Consider the following 18,725-nt stretch of genomic DNA (forward strand, 5'->3'; position numbering starts at 1 on the left):
TTGGCCTCCCAAAATGGTAGGATTATAAGCATGAGCCAGCATGCCCACCTTTTTGTGTTTTTTTGTATCTAATATTTTTCCAGGAGTTCAGGAAAATAGCCCCTTAGGATTTGAGCTGCATGTTCAATGTATATGAGTATCTTAGTCCATTTGGACTGCTACAACAAAATGTCTTAGACTGGGTAATTTATAAACAATGGAAATGTATTGCTCACAGTTCTGGAGACTGGGAAATCCAAGATTAATGACCCAGAAGAATTGGTGTCTGCTGAGGGCCTGTTCCTTACAGATGGCACATTTCTCACTGTGTTCTCACATGGTGGAAGGGCACACAGGCTTTCTCAGGCCTTTTCTTTAAGGGCACTAATCCCATTCACTAGAGCTCTATCTTTACGAACTAACCACATCCCAAAGGCCCACCTCTTAAAACCAATCCGTTGGGGATTATATTTCAGCACATGAATTTTAGAGGGACACAAACATTCAGAACATAGCAACTGGAGAATGACGGGTTCTGCTTTTCTTCTGCCTTTCAATTCTTATATATGTGTCTCCACTGGCACAATTTAACCTGGAAACATTTAGGGTAAGTTCTGTGGAAAATAGAGTGCTAGCCTGTCTCCCTATAGGTGCAGAGGAGAATGTAGAAGGGGGTGGCAATCATGCCAAGTTGATCACTGACAAGCTGACACACGCTCCTGTTGGGACCTATGGGTAGAAGGGAGAGGACAATGAGGTCCCTGGCCTCATGCAGATTTCAGACTCCAGGGAGACCTATAAGTTTTGGGAGGGAAACAAGCAAAGGGCTGTGACTGAGAGTAACTGAGGCACTCTCTCGGACATAGTGTCCGGGAAAGGCCTCTCAGAGTCCTGAAACATGACAAGGAGCCACAGCTATGTGAAGGGCAGAGACTGTGGGGTTGTGTCTATCCAGGTAGAGAGGTGTCCAGGGCAGTGAACCCCACAGCAGAAAAGAGCTTGATTTATTTTAGGAAATGACGGAAGGTCAATGTGAATGGCAGTTGATGGAGTGTAGCATCATTTTAAGTTGGAGGGGATGGCAGGGGCTGAACTGTGCTGGGCCTTGTAGGACCTGGTGATGAGCTGGCATTTTGTACTAAGTGAAAGAGAAATTCTCTTATTCTATGTGGCATGTTTGGGCAAATTAGATGTCCATCTTGTTGGAAAATTGTTGTAAGATAATTTTGTTAGAATGAATCACTTCACTAAAATCTGCCAGAAAATATTCATAATAAATATTAAATTTCCAGTGCCTCCAATGTGAACACACTCTCCCATAGGGTTGTTCTACTACAACTGTACAATTCTATATGGCAGCCTTGGTGGGGAGCCATGGAAATGTTTCTTCAGGGAGTGACACAATCCTATGTGGCTCCTGTGTGGAGGGGCCAGGAGGAGAGGAGAATAGATGAGATGAAGTGTTTTGAATGTAGATCCTACAATATTTTGGAGATAAAGAGATTGATGACAGGATGGTGACTCATCAGGTTTGTGGATGGCAGTGCCGTTTTACTGAGATGGGCAAAACTGGGAAAAGACCAGCCTTTAAAGGTGGAGGGGACAAAGAAATCAAGGAGTAATTAAAATCCAGGTATTTGCCATCCTATCTCTTCTTGAATGTTCTGTTTTCAATTAAAAGTTAATCAAACTATTCACTTTTACAAAATACACATTAGATTCAAGAACAATAACGTGATCTTTTTTGCCTTTCAGGATTAAAAATCAGGTTAGTCAGTCTTGGCGGTGCATGCCTGTAATCCCAGCTGCTGAAGAGGCTGAGAAGGAGGATCCCTTGAGCCCAGAAGTTTGAATCCAGCGTGGGCAGCAAAGCAAGACCCAATCTTTTATTCTCAACTGTAAAAAATTAAAAAAAGAAATTGGGGAAATATAAACTCAAGTTTTACTAATCTTTTCAAGTTCCTCTATGTTTTAGCAGTATGTCATACACTTTACACATTATCTTATTTCCTCCATTCAGCAGTTTATGAGGAAGTTCCTTTTTTTTTTCTAAGAGAAAGGGTGTCCTTCCATCATTCAGGCTGGAGTGCAGTGGCTGGATCATTGTTCACTGCACTGCACTGCAGCCTTGACCTTCTGGGCTCAAGGAATCTTTCCATGTCAGCCTCCTGAGGAGATGCGACTCCAAGTGCCCAGCTAATTAAAAAATTGTTTTGTAGAGACACAGTCTCACTATGTTGCCCAGGCTGGTCTTGAACTCCTGGCTTCAAGCAGTCCTCCTGCCTCAACCTCCCAAAGTGCTGGGATTACAGGCTGGGTGTGGTGGCTTACACCTGTAATCCCAACACTTTGGGAGGCCAAGGCAGGTGGATCACTTGTGGTCAGGAGTTTGAGACCAGCCTGGCCAACATGGTGAAAACTCATCTCTACTAAAAAGAAAACACAAAACATATCCAGGCATGGTGGCACATGCCTGTAATCCCAGCTGCTTGGGAGGCTGAGGCAGGAGAATCACTTGAACCTGGGAGGTGGAGGTTGCAGTGAGCCAAGATCACGCCACTGTACTCCAGTCTGGGCAACAGAGTGAGACTCAAAAAAAAAAAAAAAAAAAAAAAGAAAACAAAAAAAACTGGGTGGGTGGGAGGGTGGGGCTGGGCGTGAGCCACGTGCCTGGCCAGTAATTCCTATTTTTATCTTCATTTTACAGTTGAGATGTGAGGCTCAAAGAGCTGTCTTAACACTTGACTTGAACAGGGTACCACAGTTACAGGGTCGAGTAGGAGTGACTCTTACTCCCTTTCAGTGACTTTGAGTTCCCTGCTTTGTTCCAACTTGGTCAGTGCTATCCAATAGAACTTTCTGCAGTGATGGAAATATTTCATATGTGCATTGTCCAATAGTCACGTGGCTATTAAGCACTTGAAATGTGGTCAGTGTGACTGAGAAACTAAATTTTTAACAAATAAATTTACATTTAATTAAGACATGTGGCTAGTGGCTACTGTGTTTGTTAGCATAGATCTAAATCAACGGTCTCCAAATTGGGGTGCATACAGCCCAGAGAGGGCACAGACTATGAACAGTACAGAAAGAAAACATACATATATATATAATATATATTTAAAATCATTATTTCTGATTTTTGTGTGTGTGTATGTTGTTTTTTAATGTACCTAACATACTAGGTACATTATAATAGGTGTATGTGTGTATATAAATATACCCTACATATATTATACATATAATTCTGTGTGTATGTGTGACTGGGTCTTGCTATGCTGCCCAGGCTGGATTCAAACTCCTGACCTCAAGTGATCCTCCAGCCTCAGCCTCCTGAGTAGCTGGGTATATTACATATGTAACAATTAAAAAAATTTTTTTTTTTTTTTTTTTGAGATGGAGTCTCGCTCTGTCGCCCAGGCTGGAGTGCAGTGGTGTGATCTAGGATCACTGCAAGCTCCGCCTCCCAGGTTTACTTACGCTGTTCTCCTGCCTCAGCCTCCCAATTAGCTGGTACTACAGGTGCCCACCACCACGCCCGGCTAATTTTGTGTATTTTTAGTAGAGATGGGGTTTCACCGTGTTTACCAGGTTGGTCTCTATCTCCTGACCTTGTGATCTGCTCCCAAAATGCTGGGATTACAGGCGTGAGCCTCCCTCGGCCTCCCAAAATGCTGGGATTACAGGCGTGAGCCACCGCACCTGGCCATATGTAAGAATTTTTATTTCACACTTATGTAACACTATATAAGTGTGTATATTATATATGTAATAATTTTATTTCACACTTGTAAAGCACTGTGTGCCAGGTATATGATTTACATATATTAATTCATTTAATCTGCATAATGACTCTGTGATATATACTTTTATTATCTCCATTTTACAAGTGAAAAAAACCAAAGTCATACTTGGATGTGCCAAGGTTGTTAGAGGCAAAGCCAATGTTTGATTACAGTCATTCTGGCTTCTATCTATGCACTTTATTTGAGCTAAATAAGTACATGAGAAGTGAGGGGGGCAAACATTTTTACTAATGAGAGTGAGTGACCAAAAATATTTGATAACTAATGCTCTAGGCTTGACCTTAGACAACCAGACATAGCAATTCCTACTTTCCAAATTTAAAAGGACTCTAGGCATTTAGTCCTGCCTTTTCCCCACTGATAGATATTCTGTGCATGTAGAGGTGAATGAGGTAGAATGATGGTACAGACAAGCGACTGGCCCTGGTGACTTCCGTACTCATCTAGAGACAACTCTAACACACGAAAGATTGTGTGTGTGTGATCATACAACTTTCCCCATTTAAAAAAAGTTCATCTTTGCCAATTTTGTTCTAATTATTAATTAAAGAAAAAAAAGACTTGTTTCAGAGACAAACTCTATTGAAATAGAGGAGGATGGGAGGCAGCAAGCCTGGAGGAGGAGGATCCCAGGTGGAACAGCAGGGCGGAACCCAAGTCTGCTCTCTTCCCTAGGTGCTCATCCACGTGCAGCTTGGCTGGTAGTGACTCTAATTCAACAGCAATCAAACGCAGGTTAAAACAACTTACTGAAATAATAGATGAATAAGAAATATAAAATTTACCAAAACTCAATTTTCTCCTACACACCACACACACTTTGTTTAAAATAAGTATGCTGTTCTCCCCACCTCGCCCCCATCCCTGGTCTACCCTAAGCAACTTCTTTACCTCTCCACGCACCCACCAGAGCAATTAGCTATCAGATTAATTAGGGCACATTTAACCTTATATACTATGCTATAATTACAGTTTCTAGGTATGTGAAGTAGGCTGATGGGGTTTTGTGTCGTCAAAGTTTTGGAAAGACCAGAATTCTAAAGTATGCATTTAAAAGAAAGGGCTGGCTGGAGCACGTGGGGTATGTGTGTGTCGCCGCAGTTCCCTAGGTTTCAAGAGGAGGGATTTTAGGTAAAGCAAAGGGAAAGTGTGACGGGAAGGATTACTGTGCTAAATGGGAGCAGCAAATGCCAGTACCGACGCCTTTGGGCATCTAAATCCAAAGCCTGCCTTTCTTGTTCTTCAGTTCCCTGGGGAGGCCTGCTGTGGGTGGGGAGGTGTCTTCCTTCTATTCTTCCAGTCTCCCTAAGAACTTGGTAGACAGTTGAGCAATACTTTCTAAGGGCTGGTCGGAGTCAGGAAAGTCAGGTAAGGCGCCCCACGTGCACCTCAACGCGTCGCGGGAGCGCGTCCAGACATCACACATGCACAAGCTCCGCCCGCGGCAGGCCTGGGTGGGTGTGGCCTCCGCCAAAGGCCCCGCCCCTAGAGCGCGTCGCGAGGGGCGCGAGGGGCGGGGCGAGGGAACTGGCAAGAAAGGGCGGGGAGCGAGCGGTGTGGGTGTGCTCGTGACCGCGCGCTCGCGCCCGGAGTGTGGGCGGGGGCGCGCCCGTGCGCGCGCAGGGGAGAGGCCAGCCCAGGCAGCCGTTGTCGGGTTCGACTGGAGGGGCGGGGGAGTCACCTGCGAGCGGCTGCGCTGGCGTCCCGCCCGCCCACCGCGTCTGGATCGCGCCGGCTGAGCGGGGCTGCGGACCGCACACACCCTGGGAGGCCCGGGCGGGGAACGGGCAGAGTCCGCGCCCTGCGTCCGCGACCAGGAGAATCGGACCTTCGCCTTCGCTGCCGCCGCCGCCCGCGGCCGTCGGGGTAGGTGAAGCCCGAGTGGGTGGTCCGCCGGCTCCTGGCTGGCCGGGAGAGGAGACGTGAAACTTTCCGGGCGCTTCCTCCCGCGGTCCCGGAGCCGTCGCGGCGCTGGGAGGTGTCGTCGTCGCGGGCGGTGGCGGCCGACGCCATGTTGGGGTCTGTGAGAAACGGGGCGCTCCCAGCCGCTCCCCTCTCGCCGGGGCCGGCCCGCAGGCCAGTCGCCGCCGCCGTCCCGCCAGCCCGGGAGCAACCCGCGCCCGCCCGCAGGACGCCGCCGCCGCCGCGGGGAAACGGGGGCCGCCGGGGAGGGTCCGGTCCACGGGTCTGCGGGGCGGGGGCCGGCGGACGCGGGAAGAAGCCCCGAGGCCGGGCGAGAAGTTTTGGCGCCTGGGGACGGGGGTCCCGGACACGGCCGGGGGCGTCTCAGGATCGCAACAAATTTCTGTCCGAAAAGTTTGCAGGGTCTGCATGTTGGGGACATTGTGACCTGAACTACATATTTGTATGTCAATTGGGAGAAAAAAATGGCCCCGCAGAACTTGCTGTGATAGAAGCGATGGTTTATTTGGAGCCTTTTAAAGTTTTATGATCCTTTGCCGAATTTATTTTTCTTTTTAAAAACGTGATTGAAGGCCGAGAGCGCGCTGCTGGTGTTGCTTGAATAGCCTTGTGTGCTCTCCGTACATTCCAGCAATAACTTGAGTGTGCGGTGGAAGTGGGTATGAAGGTTACAGACACCTAAGCCCTCCTCGGTAATTCATAGACTCACAAAACACGTTGTTGATAAATGCCTTCTTTGTCGTGTTGTGTAGTACGTTGCTGAAGAGACTCATTAAAGAAAAATTTAGACACTAACTTTGAGAGTCTTAAAGGCATGTGTTCTTTTAAGAATAAGGAGAAGTGATCCTGACAGTTTGAAGTTTTTTCCCCCTCCCTTTAGTTTCTTAAGGGTGAATGCCTACCGTGTTTTGAGCATTTACCTTTTTTTAATACTCTGGTAGCTCGTGGGGTCTTCACGTTAATTCAGTATTAACGAAGGCTTCATTATAATCTCTTTGGGTCCCGACCGCACAGGGGGTGAATGGTATTAAGCTATTTATTTGGAAAGCACACGTAATTGGCCTCTAAATAAAAGTAGTGTAGTGACTAAGCATCAAAAGAAAAGATTCAGCTTCAGTAACTGAATCTAAATGATTTTTAAATGAAGACATCTTGCTTTAAAATTCTGTTAAATGAACTGAAAAGCCTCTTAAATACAGTAAGCCCTAAAACCCCAAGTTCTTGGAGAATTTTACTTTTTAGATCTAAAAATACAGCTTCTGCTAATATTTGATTGTCAATTTCTTTTTCCTTTTTTCTTCCTTCCTTTTCCTTTTCCTAGACAGGGTCTCTCTGTCGCCCAGGCTGGAGTGCAGTGGTGTCATCTCGGCTTACTGCAGCCTCGACCTCCGGGGCTCAGGTGATCCACCTCGGCCTCCTGAGTAGTTAGGAATACAGGCGCGCATCACCACACCTGGCTAATTTTTGTTTGAATTTTGTGGAGACAAGGTTTTGCCATGTTGCTCAGGCTCTATTGCCAGTTTCTGTTGTTCTTAAGAATTCTTTTAGCTTTGCTTCATTGTCAAGTAAATGCCATTATAATATTTATTTTTTATTTAGAAATGAAATAAACTAATTTCACAAATGTAGCAGCCATTTAACTGGTATTTAACTGGGATCTTATGACTCTGAAACCTTTTCATTTTTCCTATAGCATAACTTTGTAGGATACATAACTCAGTTTTCTGGAGCAATCTTTCGATCTCGTTTGCTCTTATCACTGCTCTGACTTGAATTTGGTTCTTCAGTATACTTATTTCCCAGCGAGCTGATTTACAGGTGATCCTTGTGATGAAATTTTTCCTTAAAAATACTTAAGCCTATACTCTTTGAAGCCTTTTCTGCTCTGTTCTCTCATTCCACTCCCTTTCTCTCCCCAGAAATCAATTAATTTCTCCCATGGTATTACTGTAAATATCGCATAGATCTGTCATGACATCTCCGTGACAGCAGGCAACACATCGGGGCTGATTTGCCTCTTCATTCCCTGTATGCCAAGAACATAGCAGATGCTCAGGAAAGGTTTGAATGGATGAGTACACATATGTTTGTTCCTTGTAAATATGCTTCATGAAATTCTTATGAAATTGTAAATTCCATGAGCATCATAGTTAAATCTTCTTTGTAGCCTTTTTCCCAGTACATGCCATCAACTCCATTAAATCCACAAATTGGTTTATTTTATATATATATATATACACACACACACGCACATATATATATATATGTTTTGTTGTTGTTTTGTTGATAATTTACCTCAGTAACTGAGTGAATTTTGACCTGGGAGTACAGAACTTGAATATTTATGAAATTTCTAAGTAGATAATGGATTAAAGTATAATTACTGATGTATGAGAGAGAAACCATGGGTCATCAAAAGGATTATAATCATAATTTTAAGTGTGATTGAATGTATTTGAACTTGATGGAAATATTGTTAATGCTTGAAAATTTTAAAGGTCATATTTGTACATTTAAGCTCTTGGAACAAATCCCATATAGCTCTATCAAGTATTGTTTTGCCGGAATTGTCTTAGAAGTTTTAGAATGCTCTGCTTAATAGAAAGTATATGAAATTTTTTTTTCTGTTGTTTATCTTTGATGAACCAGCTTTGTACATGAGCTGCCTGCTTATATTTAAAAGCAATGTATGGGTTGACTTAACTGAATTAAAAATACTTGATGGATACACTTTCACAGTGCTGTTTTAAGTTGGAAAACCTCTCTAGGTTAAGGTGTTTTGTAATTCTGTAATTTAGACTGTAGAATTCGGGGTTTATTTCCTGCGCCCACCCAAGATAACTTTCTTCCCTGTCAAACTGTAAACCACAAACTAATGTGCTCGATTTAGGGAGGTCCTGGGAAGGGAATAAAAGGCATTCAGATGGTTGCTGTGAGTGCACTGGAAAGAAAGCAAGTTGCATGTAGGATGGACTGGAACAAATAAACCTTGTCCTGGCTCAGCTCCTTGCTAGCTTGTGACTCTTGAAAAAGCCGCTTCACTTCTGTAAGCTTCTCTGGACTCATTTGTGAAATGGGCACAGAAATATTTGCCTCAGTGTTATCGTGAGGATCACCCAAGATTCGATGTTTGTGGAAGGGCCTGGAATACGATAAGGTATTATTTTAGGTATTATTTTAACAAATGAACAGAATGACAGTGAATTATATAGAATCATAGAATTTAAAAACTTTTAAAGGGAAGCAGCCTGTAGGAATACCTAGTTCAGTTTTCAGCCTTGGCTGCACATTAAAATCTCCTGAGGAGGTACTTAGAAATAATATTGCCTGGATCCCACCCCAGGACAAATACATCAGAATTACTGGGTTTGGGGACAGAACATAGGTAATTTTGCCTCTTTTTAAAAGCACCCCTGACTTTAGTGTTCAATCAGGTGGAGAACCTTTTATTTAACTCCATTTCCCATCTCCTTTCTTATGCTCTTCGTTTTGTAGTTGAATAAAATGCAGAGGGGTTAGCTGCCAGCCACATTCCTATCAGTCAGGCTAGAAAGGATGTATTAAATACTTGGAACTGAGGAAGGCGAAGTGCATAGAGGTTAAGTAAGGGTTACATTCATTTCTGGCCAGAATGGCCACGTTTGGAACTACACTAATTCCAGTGACCCTCACTGCTACTCTGCAACAGCAGCCTGCATGTTATGACCATGTTACTTGTCATCATTCAGAACCACTCTACCTCAAGTCTTAAACCTTGTGGCCAGATGGCGATGCAAAGGTCTGTTTCTCTTTTTCTGTCATAACTGGTGAAGCAGCTTTTTGTCCTTATTGTCACCTCTATTCCCTCCTAGGCCATTAGTTGTCTTCCTTCTTTTCAACCTTGAACTCTGTAGTTCATGTTCTAACTATGAACTCACTAGACCACAGTCCCTCCTCTCCTTGACCTTTGCTGGGTATAACTGGTCAGTTTTCTACTTTTGTCCCTGCCCCACACTCTCTCCCAAAGTCACGTTTTTGGTGATTGTTATGTACTTGTTTTCTACCTGCTATATACTAGTCACTTTCTAATCTTTTTCTTATCCCCAAGTTGACTTATTTTCTCTGTTGCTTTTTCACTCGAGTCAGGTTGCTAACCCCAGTCTTGAAACACTTGACTTTAACCTTGCTTCCTTCTAAAATGATTAAGATTTTATGATGTGAATTTTCTGTTTTCTTCTCTGCACCAACTTCATCTTTTTTCCCCCCCCCATTTTCAGAAGTGGAACTATTTTTAATTCTTTATACTTGTTTCATTTAAACAATAGTTGGGGAAAAAGATTTTTGTGTTCTTTGCTCATATTTTTATTAAATGTACATATAGCTATATTTTGCTTTTTATACTTATATTTTTCTACACATTCTTCTTTGTATTTTCTTCCCAAACTAGAAGGCTTTTTTTGTCTATGAGAGAATGTGTTCATTATAAGATAATTAGGCACATCAAAATATTATTAGTCTAGTACTTAGAGATAACCACTACTAACTTTTTGGTGCATATCAACCACTTTTAAATAACAAATCGGCTTATACTATATGTGCTGTTTAGAAACTTTTATTTAATAAAATGCTTTATTTAACAATTTTTCACATTGAATATTATGTTTCAAAAAAAACTGCCTAAAAATTAATGGATGTGCTATAATTTATTAGTCTCCTATTGTTAAATATTTCGATTGTTTCCAGCTTTTCCATATTATAGACAAAGCTACCGTGAACTTCATGTGAACAACTTTGTACACTTTTAATTTTTGTATATATTATTGGAAATAGAACTGTTGTATAAACTTTCTGAAGCATTTATATAGCCAAAATGGCATTTAGAAAAGTTGTTCCAGTGTGTATACAGTATTATCAAGGATATGAGGGCCCATTTTTACCACATCTTAGAGAGGTGAGTAATATATGAATATCATTTTAATTTTTATTTCTTTGGGATTGAGAGTCATTTTTAAAATTTTCTGGTCATTTTCATTTTTTTAATTGACATTTGTTTCTTATTTTTCTCTTGGGATATTTTCCTTTTTTCTTGTGTATTTACAGGAGCCCTTTGTATATTAAAAATGTTGGCTGGGTGTGGTGGCTCACACCTGTAATCCCAGCACTTCAGGAGGCCAAGGTGGGCAGATCAGATTGCTCGAGTCCAGGAGTTTGAGACCAGCCTGGGCAACATGGCAAAACCCCGTCTCTATAAAATATACAAAAATTAGTTGGGCATGGTGGCACGCCCGTAGTCCCAACTACTCAGGAGGCTGAGGTGGGAGGATCACTTGAGACTGGGAGGTAGAGGTTGCAATGAATTGAGATTGTGCCACTGCACTCCAGCCTGGGTGACAAAGCAAGACCCTGTCCCATCAGTCAATCAGTAAATGTTGACCCTTTGCCATATTACTTTAATATTCTTCCCCCAATGATGAAGTTTTAAAAGTTTAGGTAGTAAAATTTTTCTTTTATGATAGCTTTTTGTGATATATTTAACTATTCCTCAGCTAGAAATTTAGGTTTTGTTTTTCACTATTAGAGTTAATAGTGGGAAAACGTTTTATATGCCACACCCCCTCCACCCCCTTCCTCCAGTTTATTTCTCCAGGATAAATTTTTGTGGGTAAAAATTTCAAATATTTTATTGTTATACATTGCCATTAATCCTTGTTTTTTTTTGTTTTTGTTTTTGTTTTTTTTTTTCCGTGTGTCCCACTGCTGATTGTGACCTTTTGGCAGGTTATTTAGTCTCTGAGAGTTGTGAAACGTGTGAGAGCAGGTTGAAAAGGTGCTTTGTGCTCCTTTGTGTCCCATTCTTTTTTCTCTTAATTTTCCTCCTGCTTTCTAAACTAGGGGTTCCCCAAAGTTTAGTCCTCCGCCCTTGTTTTTCTTCCAGCATCAGCCAGCATCTCTAGGTGGGTGACTACCAAATCTCTCTGTCCTGGAGCCCCCTGCCCATCTTGCCATCTTGTGGATGCCCTGGAGGACTTCAAGACAAATATGTCCCAGACTGATTTCTTCTCTCTCCTGAAACAAAGCTAGCATCTGCCCAGTGGCTTACCCTTAAGCCTTTGAAGTCATCTTACAGTCCCTTTTCATCCACGTATTCAGTTATTTCCTAAATCCTGTCTGCTATGCCTCTGTTATCTGCCAATTATTGTGGTTCAGGCTTTTCTTACCTTTCATTTAGAGATTGTTGTAATCCTCATATGACTGGTTTCTTTGTCTTCATTCTTCTCCATATTCTCTTCAGTCCATCCTGTGTACTGCTTTTGTGTCTGATTAATATTTTCCTATTTAAAAACCTTTGTCTTCCCATGGCCTGTGTAATAAAGTGTAAACTCTTTATCTGATGTTTGCTTTCTTTTGCAGTTTTTCTCATCCCTGTTTTACCAGACTTCTTATCACTATGCCTTCTCCTGACCCTGCCTCTTCTGACCTAGGTTCCATTATTTCCTCTCTGGGCGAATAGACTTGTGTACCATTATCCATACCCAAACCCCAGATAGTTTGAGCTACTACGTTTGCTTTAAGGCCCAGCTTGAATTTCTAGTTCTTACAAGACATGTTCCTAGATGTTCTACCTGGTCAAAATTACATCCCACCTCAACTCCTTGGCCCTGGGACCTTCATCACTGTTGGGTTTTTTTTTTTTTTTTAAGTTAAAAAAAAAAGTTTTTGGCTTGTTTTTCCTCTGCTGTGTTAGACTTTGCACAGATTTAAGTTAATTGTATACCTCAGTTTATAGCACACTATAGGGATACCAAACCCCTTCCTTGTTTCGGTTTTTTCCTTGTCAGATACTCCCATAATCATCTTTCCTATAGAAATACAACTGAAGTATATATACTTGTCTGTATGAACATGAGAATATAGCTGTCTTTCTCTTCCACAAAGATTTTCAGTTTTGAGTATCTTCTGTCCTTTAATACTGCTTTGCACAGAGCAAGTGATAATAAATGTTTGGCTACTTGGAATTCATTAAAAGTTAATGGTTTCATTTGCTTTTCTGAATTAATCACTTAGACTAAAACCCTGGAGATTAATTTTAGCTTTACTCTTCTATATCCAGTCTGCAGTTCTGAATCTGACCCATCCTTTCTTTTCCTGTTGTAAGCTTCAGACTCTTCATCAACTTTCCCCTCTATTTTTGCAGTTACTTTTCAACCGGATCCTGTTTTCAGTCTCTTCCTTCTCAATTTATCTTTCATCGTTTCTACAGTTATCTTAGAAAAATCCAGATCAGATCAGGTCACTCCTTCCAAAAGTTTCAGAAGGAAGTCTCAGATATTAACAAGATTTTGTCTTATTTTTCCCCTCTTTTCCCACTAAATAACTCCCCTACAGCTTCTGCTGCAGCTGTACAGTGTGACTTCTTTTTTTTTTTTTTTTTTGAGAGGGAGTCTTGCTCTGTGGCTCAGGCTGGAGTGCAGTGGTATGATCTTGGCTCACGGTAACCTCTGCCTTCTGGTTGCAAGCAATTCTCTTGCCTCAGCCTCTCAAGTAGCTGGGACTACAGGTGCATGCCACCACACCGGACTAATTTTTTAATTTTTTATTTGGTAGAAATGGGGTTTCACTGTTGGCCAGGCTGGTCTCGAACTCCTGACCTCAAGTGATCTACCTGCCTCAGCCTCCTAAAGTGCTGGGGTTACAGGCGTGAGCCACTGCGCCCCGCCCAGTGTGACTTTTTATGTGGGTTTTTACTTGCAAAGCTTTGTGCCTTTATTTAGCCATTTTTTTTGCCTTCTTAAATTCCACTCATTCTTCACAACCTGTTTTCAGTGTTCAAATGCTGTATTCTCTGTGCCATGCCCTCACTCTTTGCTTTTTTTGCTTCCTTACTACTTTGCTAATATTTTTATTATAATACTTACCTCCTTGTGTTTTGTATTAAACCTTGTGGCATATATTTTATTTCCTAGTGTCTTCTTTGTTCTTTTTTCCACCAAACATATAAACCTTGAATGCAGTGAACAGGTTGTAACTGTTTTGAATGATACTAAAGAAAATTGGCCAGGGATGTGACAGGATAACTAATTCCTCAGTAGTGTTTTAGTTGAGCTTTACCAGGTTTATTTTTCAGATATTATTTAATTAATTTTTTTTTGTTGAGACAGGTTCTCGCTCTGTGGTCCAGGCTGCAGTGCAGTGGTGTAGTCATGATTCACTGTAGCCTTGGCCTCCCAGGCTCAAGCTATCCTCCCACCTCAGCCTCCCGAGTAGCTGGGACCACAAGTGCACACTACCATACCTGGCTGATTTATGTAATTTTGGTAGAAATGGGGTTTCACCATGTTGGCCGGGCTGGTCTTGAACTCCTGGGCTCAAGTGATCTACCTGCCACGGCCTCCCAAAGTGCTGGATTACAGGCTTGTGCAATTGTGCCCAAGCTATTTTTTAGATATTATCCAATGCTTTCTTTACAGCTGTCAGCACTGTACAGCTGCCCCTGTACAAATACTTTTAGAAATGATGTGAGTTTTTGAATCTGAGTTTTGTGATGATGAAAATATGCACGTAATCATCATTTTTTATTTACTAACTAAACAGCTGTGCTTTTTGGAGAAAGAAGAAATCATTTATATATATTATCATGAGATTGAAATTTTTTAAAAAACAGGATATGCCTTGCTCAATACTTAGAATTTTTAATTATATACTGTACTGAAATGGGCCACAACATTTGCTTGTAAATTTAAAATCTGTGGGTCTAGTGAAGCAGTTGATGGGTAGGGTGTGGTTCCTGTTTTCTGTGAAAATTAATGTAGACGTTAAAAATGAAGTCTTTGATTTTCATCAAACTCAAGATTGAGAGCTGCTGCCCCTTCTAACTGCTGATCATATTCAGTTCAGTGCACATTGATGCCATTTATACAAGCATTTTTTTAGGTGCTGTTGCAAGTACAAAGTTGGAGGAAATAATCTTTTTTTAAGGAACCTCCACATCTGTTGGGAATGAGCAAGTACACATATTTTTATGAAACAAATAGACTATAAGTGCTATAAAGTGGTACAAATAAAATGGTATGAGGCTATACCTGGCCACAGGATATACCCAGCCACAATATTTGGCTGTGAGGCGATTGAACTGAGTGTCTTAAAGAATTGGTGAGATTTCAGTAAATAGAGAAGAACAAAGGAGGGAGGACATGCCGAGCTTAGAGGTAGGGAAGGAAGCCCTGAGCATATTCTGCTAATAGTTAGTAGTCTGATTTGACTATAACAAAGAAAATTTATAGAAAGAGGTAAAACTGGAAGGATAGATTGCAACAAGTTAGGACTTGACTGTGAAGGGCCTTGAATACCAGGTTAAGGATTTTAGATTTGATTCTGTTGCCCAAGGAATCTGGTTTCTGAATAGACTTACTTGATTATAGCAATGGTTAAAGAATATTAAATCTTGCCTTGTGTAGGATGATTTAAATCAAACTTGTCCAATCTGCAGCCCACGGGGCACAGCTTGGAATGTGCCCAATATAAATTCGTAAACTTTCTTAAAACATTTTGAGATTTTTTGTGTGTGTGATTTTTTTTCTTTTTCATTTTTTTCTTTTCTTATTTTCTTTAGCTCATTAGCTATCATTAGTGTTAGTGTATTTTATGTGTGGCCCAAGACAGTTCTTCCAGCGTGGCCCAGGGAAGCCAAAAGATTTAAATAGTAAAAATTTAAAGGGCTTGTTTAGAACTTGAAATCCATATTCGTTCCCTCTCTCCTACCTCTCTAAAGATGTTTTTAAACCTCCAGTGTGACTGTTCTGATTTTCCAAACTCATTTTCTAAAATCTTCAACTATGACTTACTTGTTCTTACATACTATTTCGCTATCAAATCTTACCTATATGAAACTGCCTTTACTAGTACCCTAAATTAGTCATAGCTTTGCCTTTTACTTCTTTTTAGTATTTGAAGAATCATTTTGAGTGTATCTTATGGTTATTACCGTAGATATGTAATTTCTTTTCCTCTTATTTTGTCAGTGGCTATTCCAAATACATAATATAGGTGCATATGCAAAAAATACTGCCGTATTTATTTCTGAAGGTGAAGGTATAATGGAAAGAATATGCATTAAAAAAAAAAAAAAAGGCTGGGCACGGTGGCACAGCCTAATATTAACAAACAAAAAACAAACCCAATACTACTCATACTGTTAACCCAACACCTGCATGCTCTTAAGGAAAGTTTAAAAAAAGTAAAAGGAACTCGGCAAACTTAACACGCCGCCTGTTTACCAAAAACATCACCTCTAGCATTACCAGTATTAGAGGCACTGCCTGCCCAGTGACACTTGTTTAACGGCTGCGGTACCATGACCATGCAAAGATAGCATAATCACTTGTTCCTTAAATAGGGACTTGTATGAATGGCACCACAAGGGTTCAACTGTCTCTTACTTTTAACCAGTGAAATTGACCTGCCCATGAAGAAGCGGACATAAAACAATAAGACCCTATGGAGCTTTAATTTACTAATGCAATCAAAACTATACAAATCTACGGATTTTAAATTACTGCACCTGCATTAAAAATTTTGGTTGGGGTGACCTCGGAGCATAACCCAGCCTCCGAACAACCTATGCTAAGGCCACACCAGCCAAAGCAAATCAATTTGCACAACTGACCCAATAACTTGACCAATGAAACAAGTTACCCTAGGGATAATAGCGCAATCCTATTCTAGAGTCCATATCGACAATAGGGTTTACGACCTCGATGTTGGATCAGGACATCCTAATGGTGCAGCAGGTATCAAAGGTTCATTTGTTCAACGATTAAAGTCCCGTGTGGTCTGAGTTCAGACCGGAGCAATCCAGGTCGGTTTCTGTCTATTCTATATTTCTCCCTGTACGAAAGGATAAGAGAAATAGGGCCCACTTCACAAAGCGCCCTCTCTCCATAGATGATATAATCTTAATCTAATAGAATATCACACACCCAATCCAAGAACAGGGTTTGTTAAGATGGCAGAGCCTGGTAATTGCATAAAACTTAAAACTTTATAATCAGAGGTTCAACTCCTCTTCTTAACACCATGCCTGTAACAAACCTTCTACTTCTTATTGCACCCGTACTAGCCGCCATAGCATTCCTCACACTTACTGAACGAAAAATACTAGGCTACATGCAACTACGCAAAGGATCTAACATTGTAGGCCCCTGTGGGCTATTACAACCCTTCGCCAACGCAGTAAAACTCTTCACTAAAGAACCCTGAAAACCCTCAACATCTACCATTATCCTCTGTATTACTGCCCCAACCTTAGCCTTTTCTATTGCCCTTCTCCTGTGAACCCCCCTTCCTATTCCCAACCCCCTAATTAATTTCAGCCTAGGCCTTTTATTCTAGCTACATCCAGCTTAGCTGTCTACTCCATTTTATGATCAGGGTGAGCATTAAACTCAAACTACGCACCAATCAGCCTGTAATCCCAGCACTGTGGGAGGCGAGGCGGATGGATCACCTGAGGTCAGGAGTTCAAGACCAGCCTGGCCAACTTGGTGAAACCTCGTCTCTACTAAAAATACAAAAATCATTAGGGTATGGTGGTGGCTGCCTGTAATCCCAGCTACTCGGGAGGCTGAGGCAGGAGAATTGCTTGAACTCGGGAGGCAGAGGTTGCAGTGAGCCGAGATTTTGCCATTGCACTCCATCCAGCCTGGGTGATAGAAGTGAAACTCTGTCTCAAGAAAAAGCAAAAAACAAAAAACACAGGAAAAAAAACAAAAAACAAAACTGTGAGGCCATTTGATAATTGCTTAGCTAGTTAGTTCATGACTCAGTTTTTTTGTAAAATTAAAGTAATGATCACAACAAAATCGAGATTATTAAATGAAAGAGTATAATGTGGATGTGCTATTATGCACATGTGTAGGTGCCCAGTAAACGTTACTTCCTTTTTTTCTTTCTTGGCTGAGATTGTAGAATAAGTCTACTTTTCCGTAATAGGCATATTTGGTACCTATGAGAGATTTAAAGAAAAAAAAAATGACCTCTGTCTAAATGTGATTCAGAATTTTGAAGTTTCCATTTTTCTTAATCCAGTTTTAATAAATTTGAAATTAACATATGAAAGTTTTGTCTTACCAAAGAAATGAACCTCTTCCTTTTATCACTAGTAATTTCTACAACACATATTGTGTAGTTGGTTGGCCACGGTGGCAGAAATCCTGGTGGAAAGGGACAGAAAAAATCTTGACCTCTCTTTTTGATGGAATAAGTAGAGTTTACTAAAATTCCAAATGCAATTTGCTAAATTTTCAAGTATTTCTTTTTTTGCTTTATCATCTTACTGATTTATTGAGACTCTTACCAAGAATTCCCTGATTATTATTCTGGTTACTAAACTGTAGAACTTTTGAAAGTAAGAACTGTCTTGTCCCTTGCAGATGGTAGGTACTCAGAATATTTGTTCATTTGACTTAGATGTATTAAGAAAGTTTGCTTTGATATTATACATTTGCTCAGGAGGATGTACCTCTGATAGTTTATTGCTGTTTGTTTTTACCTCTGTTCTCCAGTTGCTTGTTAGCTTCTTCCTTTCCTTTTACATTTTCTGTAAAGTTTCAGTCCAGCAGTAACACGGATTTTAAAATCTTGATTGAGATTAAAAGAGTCATAAATTTGATTAAAAATTAACTTATAGACAAGTAAGTCTACAGTAAACTAGAAAATATGGCCCATTTACTATCAAAGACTCACTATTTTAAGGACTGAAAGAGCTTTAAAAATTATGTTTTCTTCCTTTAAAAAAAAAAAAGGTAAGTAATTCGTATGAAATCACTTATTTAGTGTCTGAACCAAGATTAGAATCCAGGTCCTTTAGTTCATAGTTCATTGGTTTTCCACTATAATGCACGGTTGAATACTGAAGCTCACTGATAACAGATATCATGGGTATATGTAAGAAATAAAATTAGATTTGTTTTCATTTTAAACTGACCTGTAAGGATGAGATAAGAAGTATTGATTTTCCAGTAGGGAGAACTAGGACATAGT

At 40.8% G+C, this 18,725-nt stretch overlaps 2 protein-coding genes across 7 annotated transcripts in view; both read left to right on the forward strand.

The window, feature by feature from the left end:
- NDUFAF6 (NADH:ubiquinone oxidoreductase complex assembly factor 6) overlaps positions 1-1,913 on the forward strand; it is a 234,608-nt gene extending 232,695 nt beyond the window's left edge. For all 5 annotated transcript variants that reach the window (XR_012416544.1, XR_012416543.1, XR_012416542.1 and 2 more), the window contains exon 11: positions 1,735-1,913. Coding sequence is in view for 2 of the 5 variants with exons in the window: in XM_045398522.2 (XP_045254457.2) it covers positions 1,735-1,736 (2 nt within the window). In the remaining 3 variants the exon portion in view is untranslated. The remainder of the gene's footprint in view (positions 1-1,734) is intronic.
- PLEKHF2 (pleckstrin homology and FYVE domain containing 2) overlaps positions 1-18,725 on the forward strand; it is a 35,887-nt gene that overhangs the window by 6,941 nt on the left and 10,221 nt on the right. Inside the window, exon 1 of one of the 2 annotated variants that reach the window (XM_065519455.1) lies at positions 5,381-5,651. The exons of the other annotated variant lie outside the window; for it this stretch is intronic. The gene's annotated coding sequence lies outside the window, so the exon portion shown is untranslated. Of the gene's footprint in view, positions 1-5,380; positions 5,652-18,725 lie in introns of those variants that run through there. 2 annotated transcript variants of the gene reach the window in all.

Source organism: Macaca fascicularis, chromosome 8, assembly GCF_037993035.2.
Source record: "Macaca fascicularis isolate 582-1 chromosome 8, T2T-MFA8v1.1".
Classification (NCBI taxonomy): Eukaryota; Metazoa; Chordata; class Mammalia; order Primates; family Cercopithecidae; genus Macaca; species Macaca fascicularis.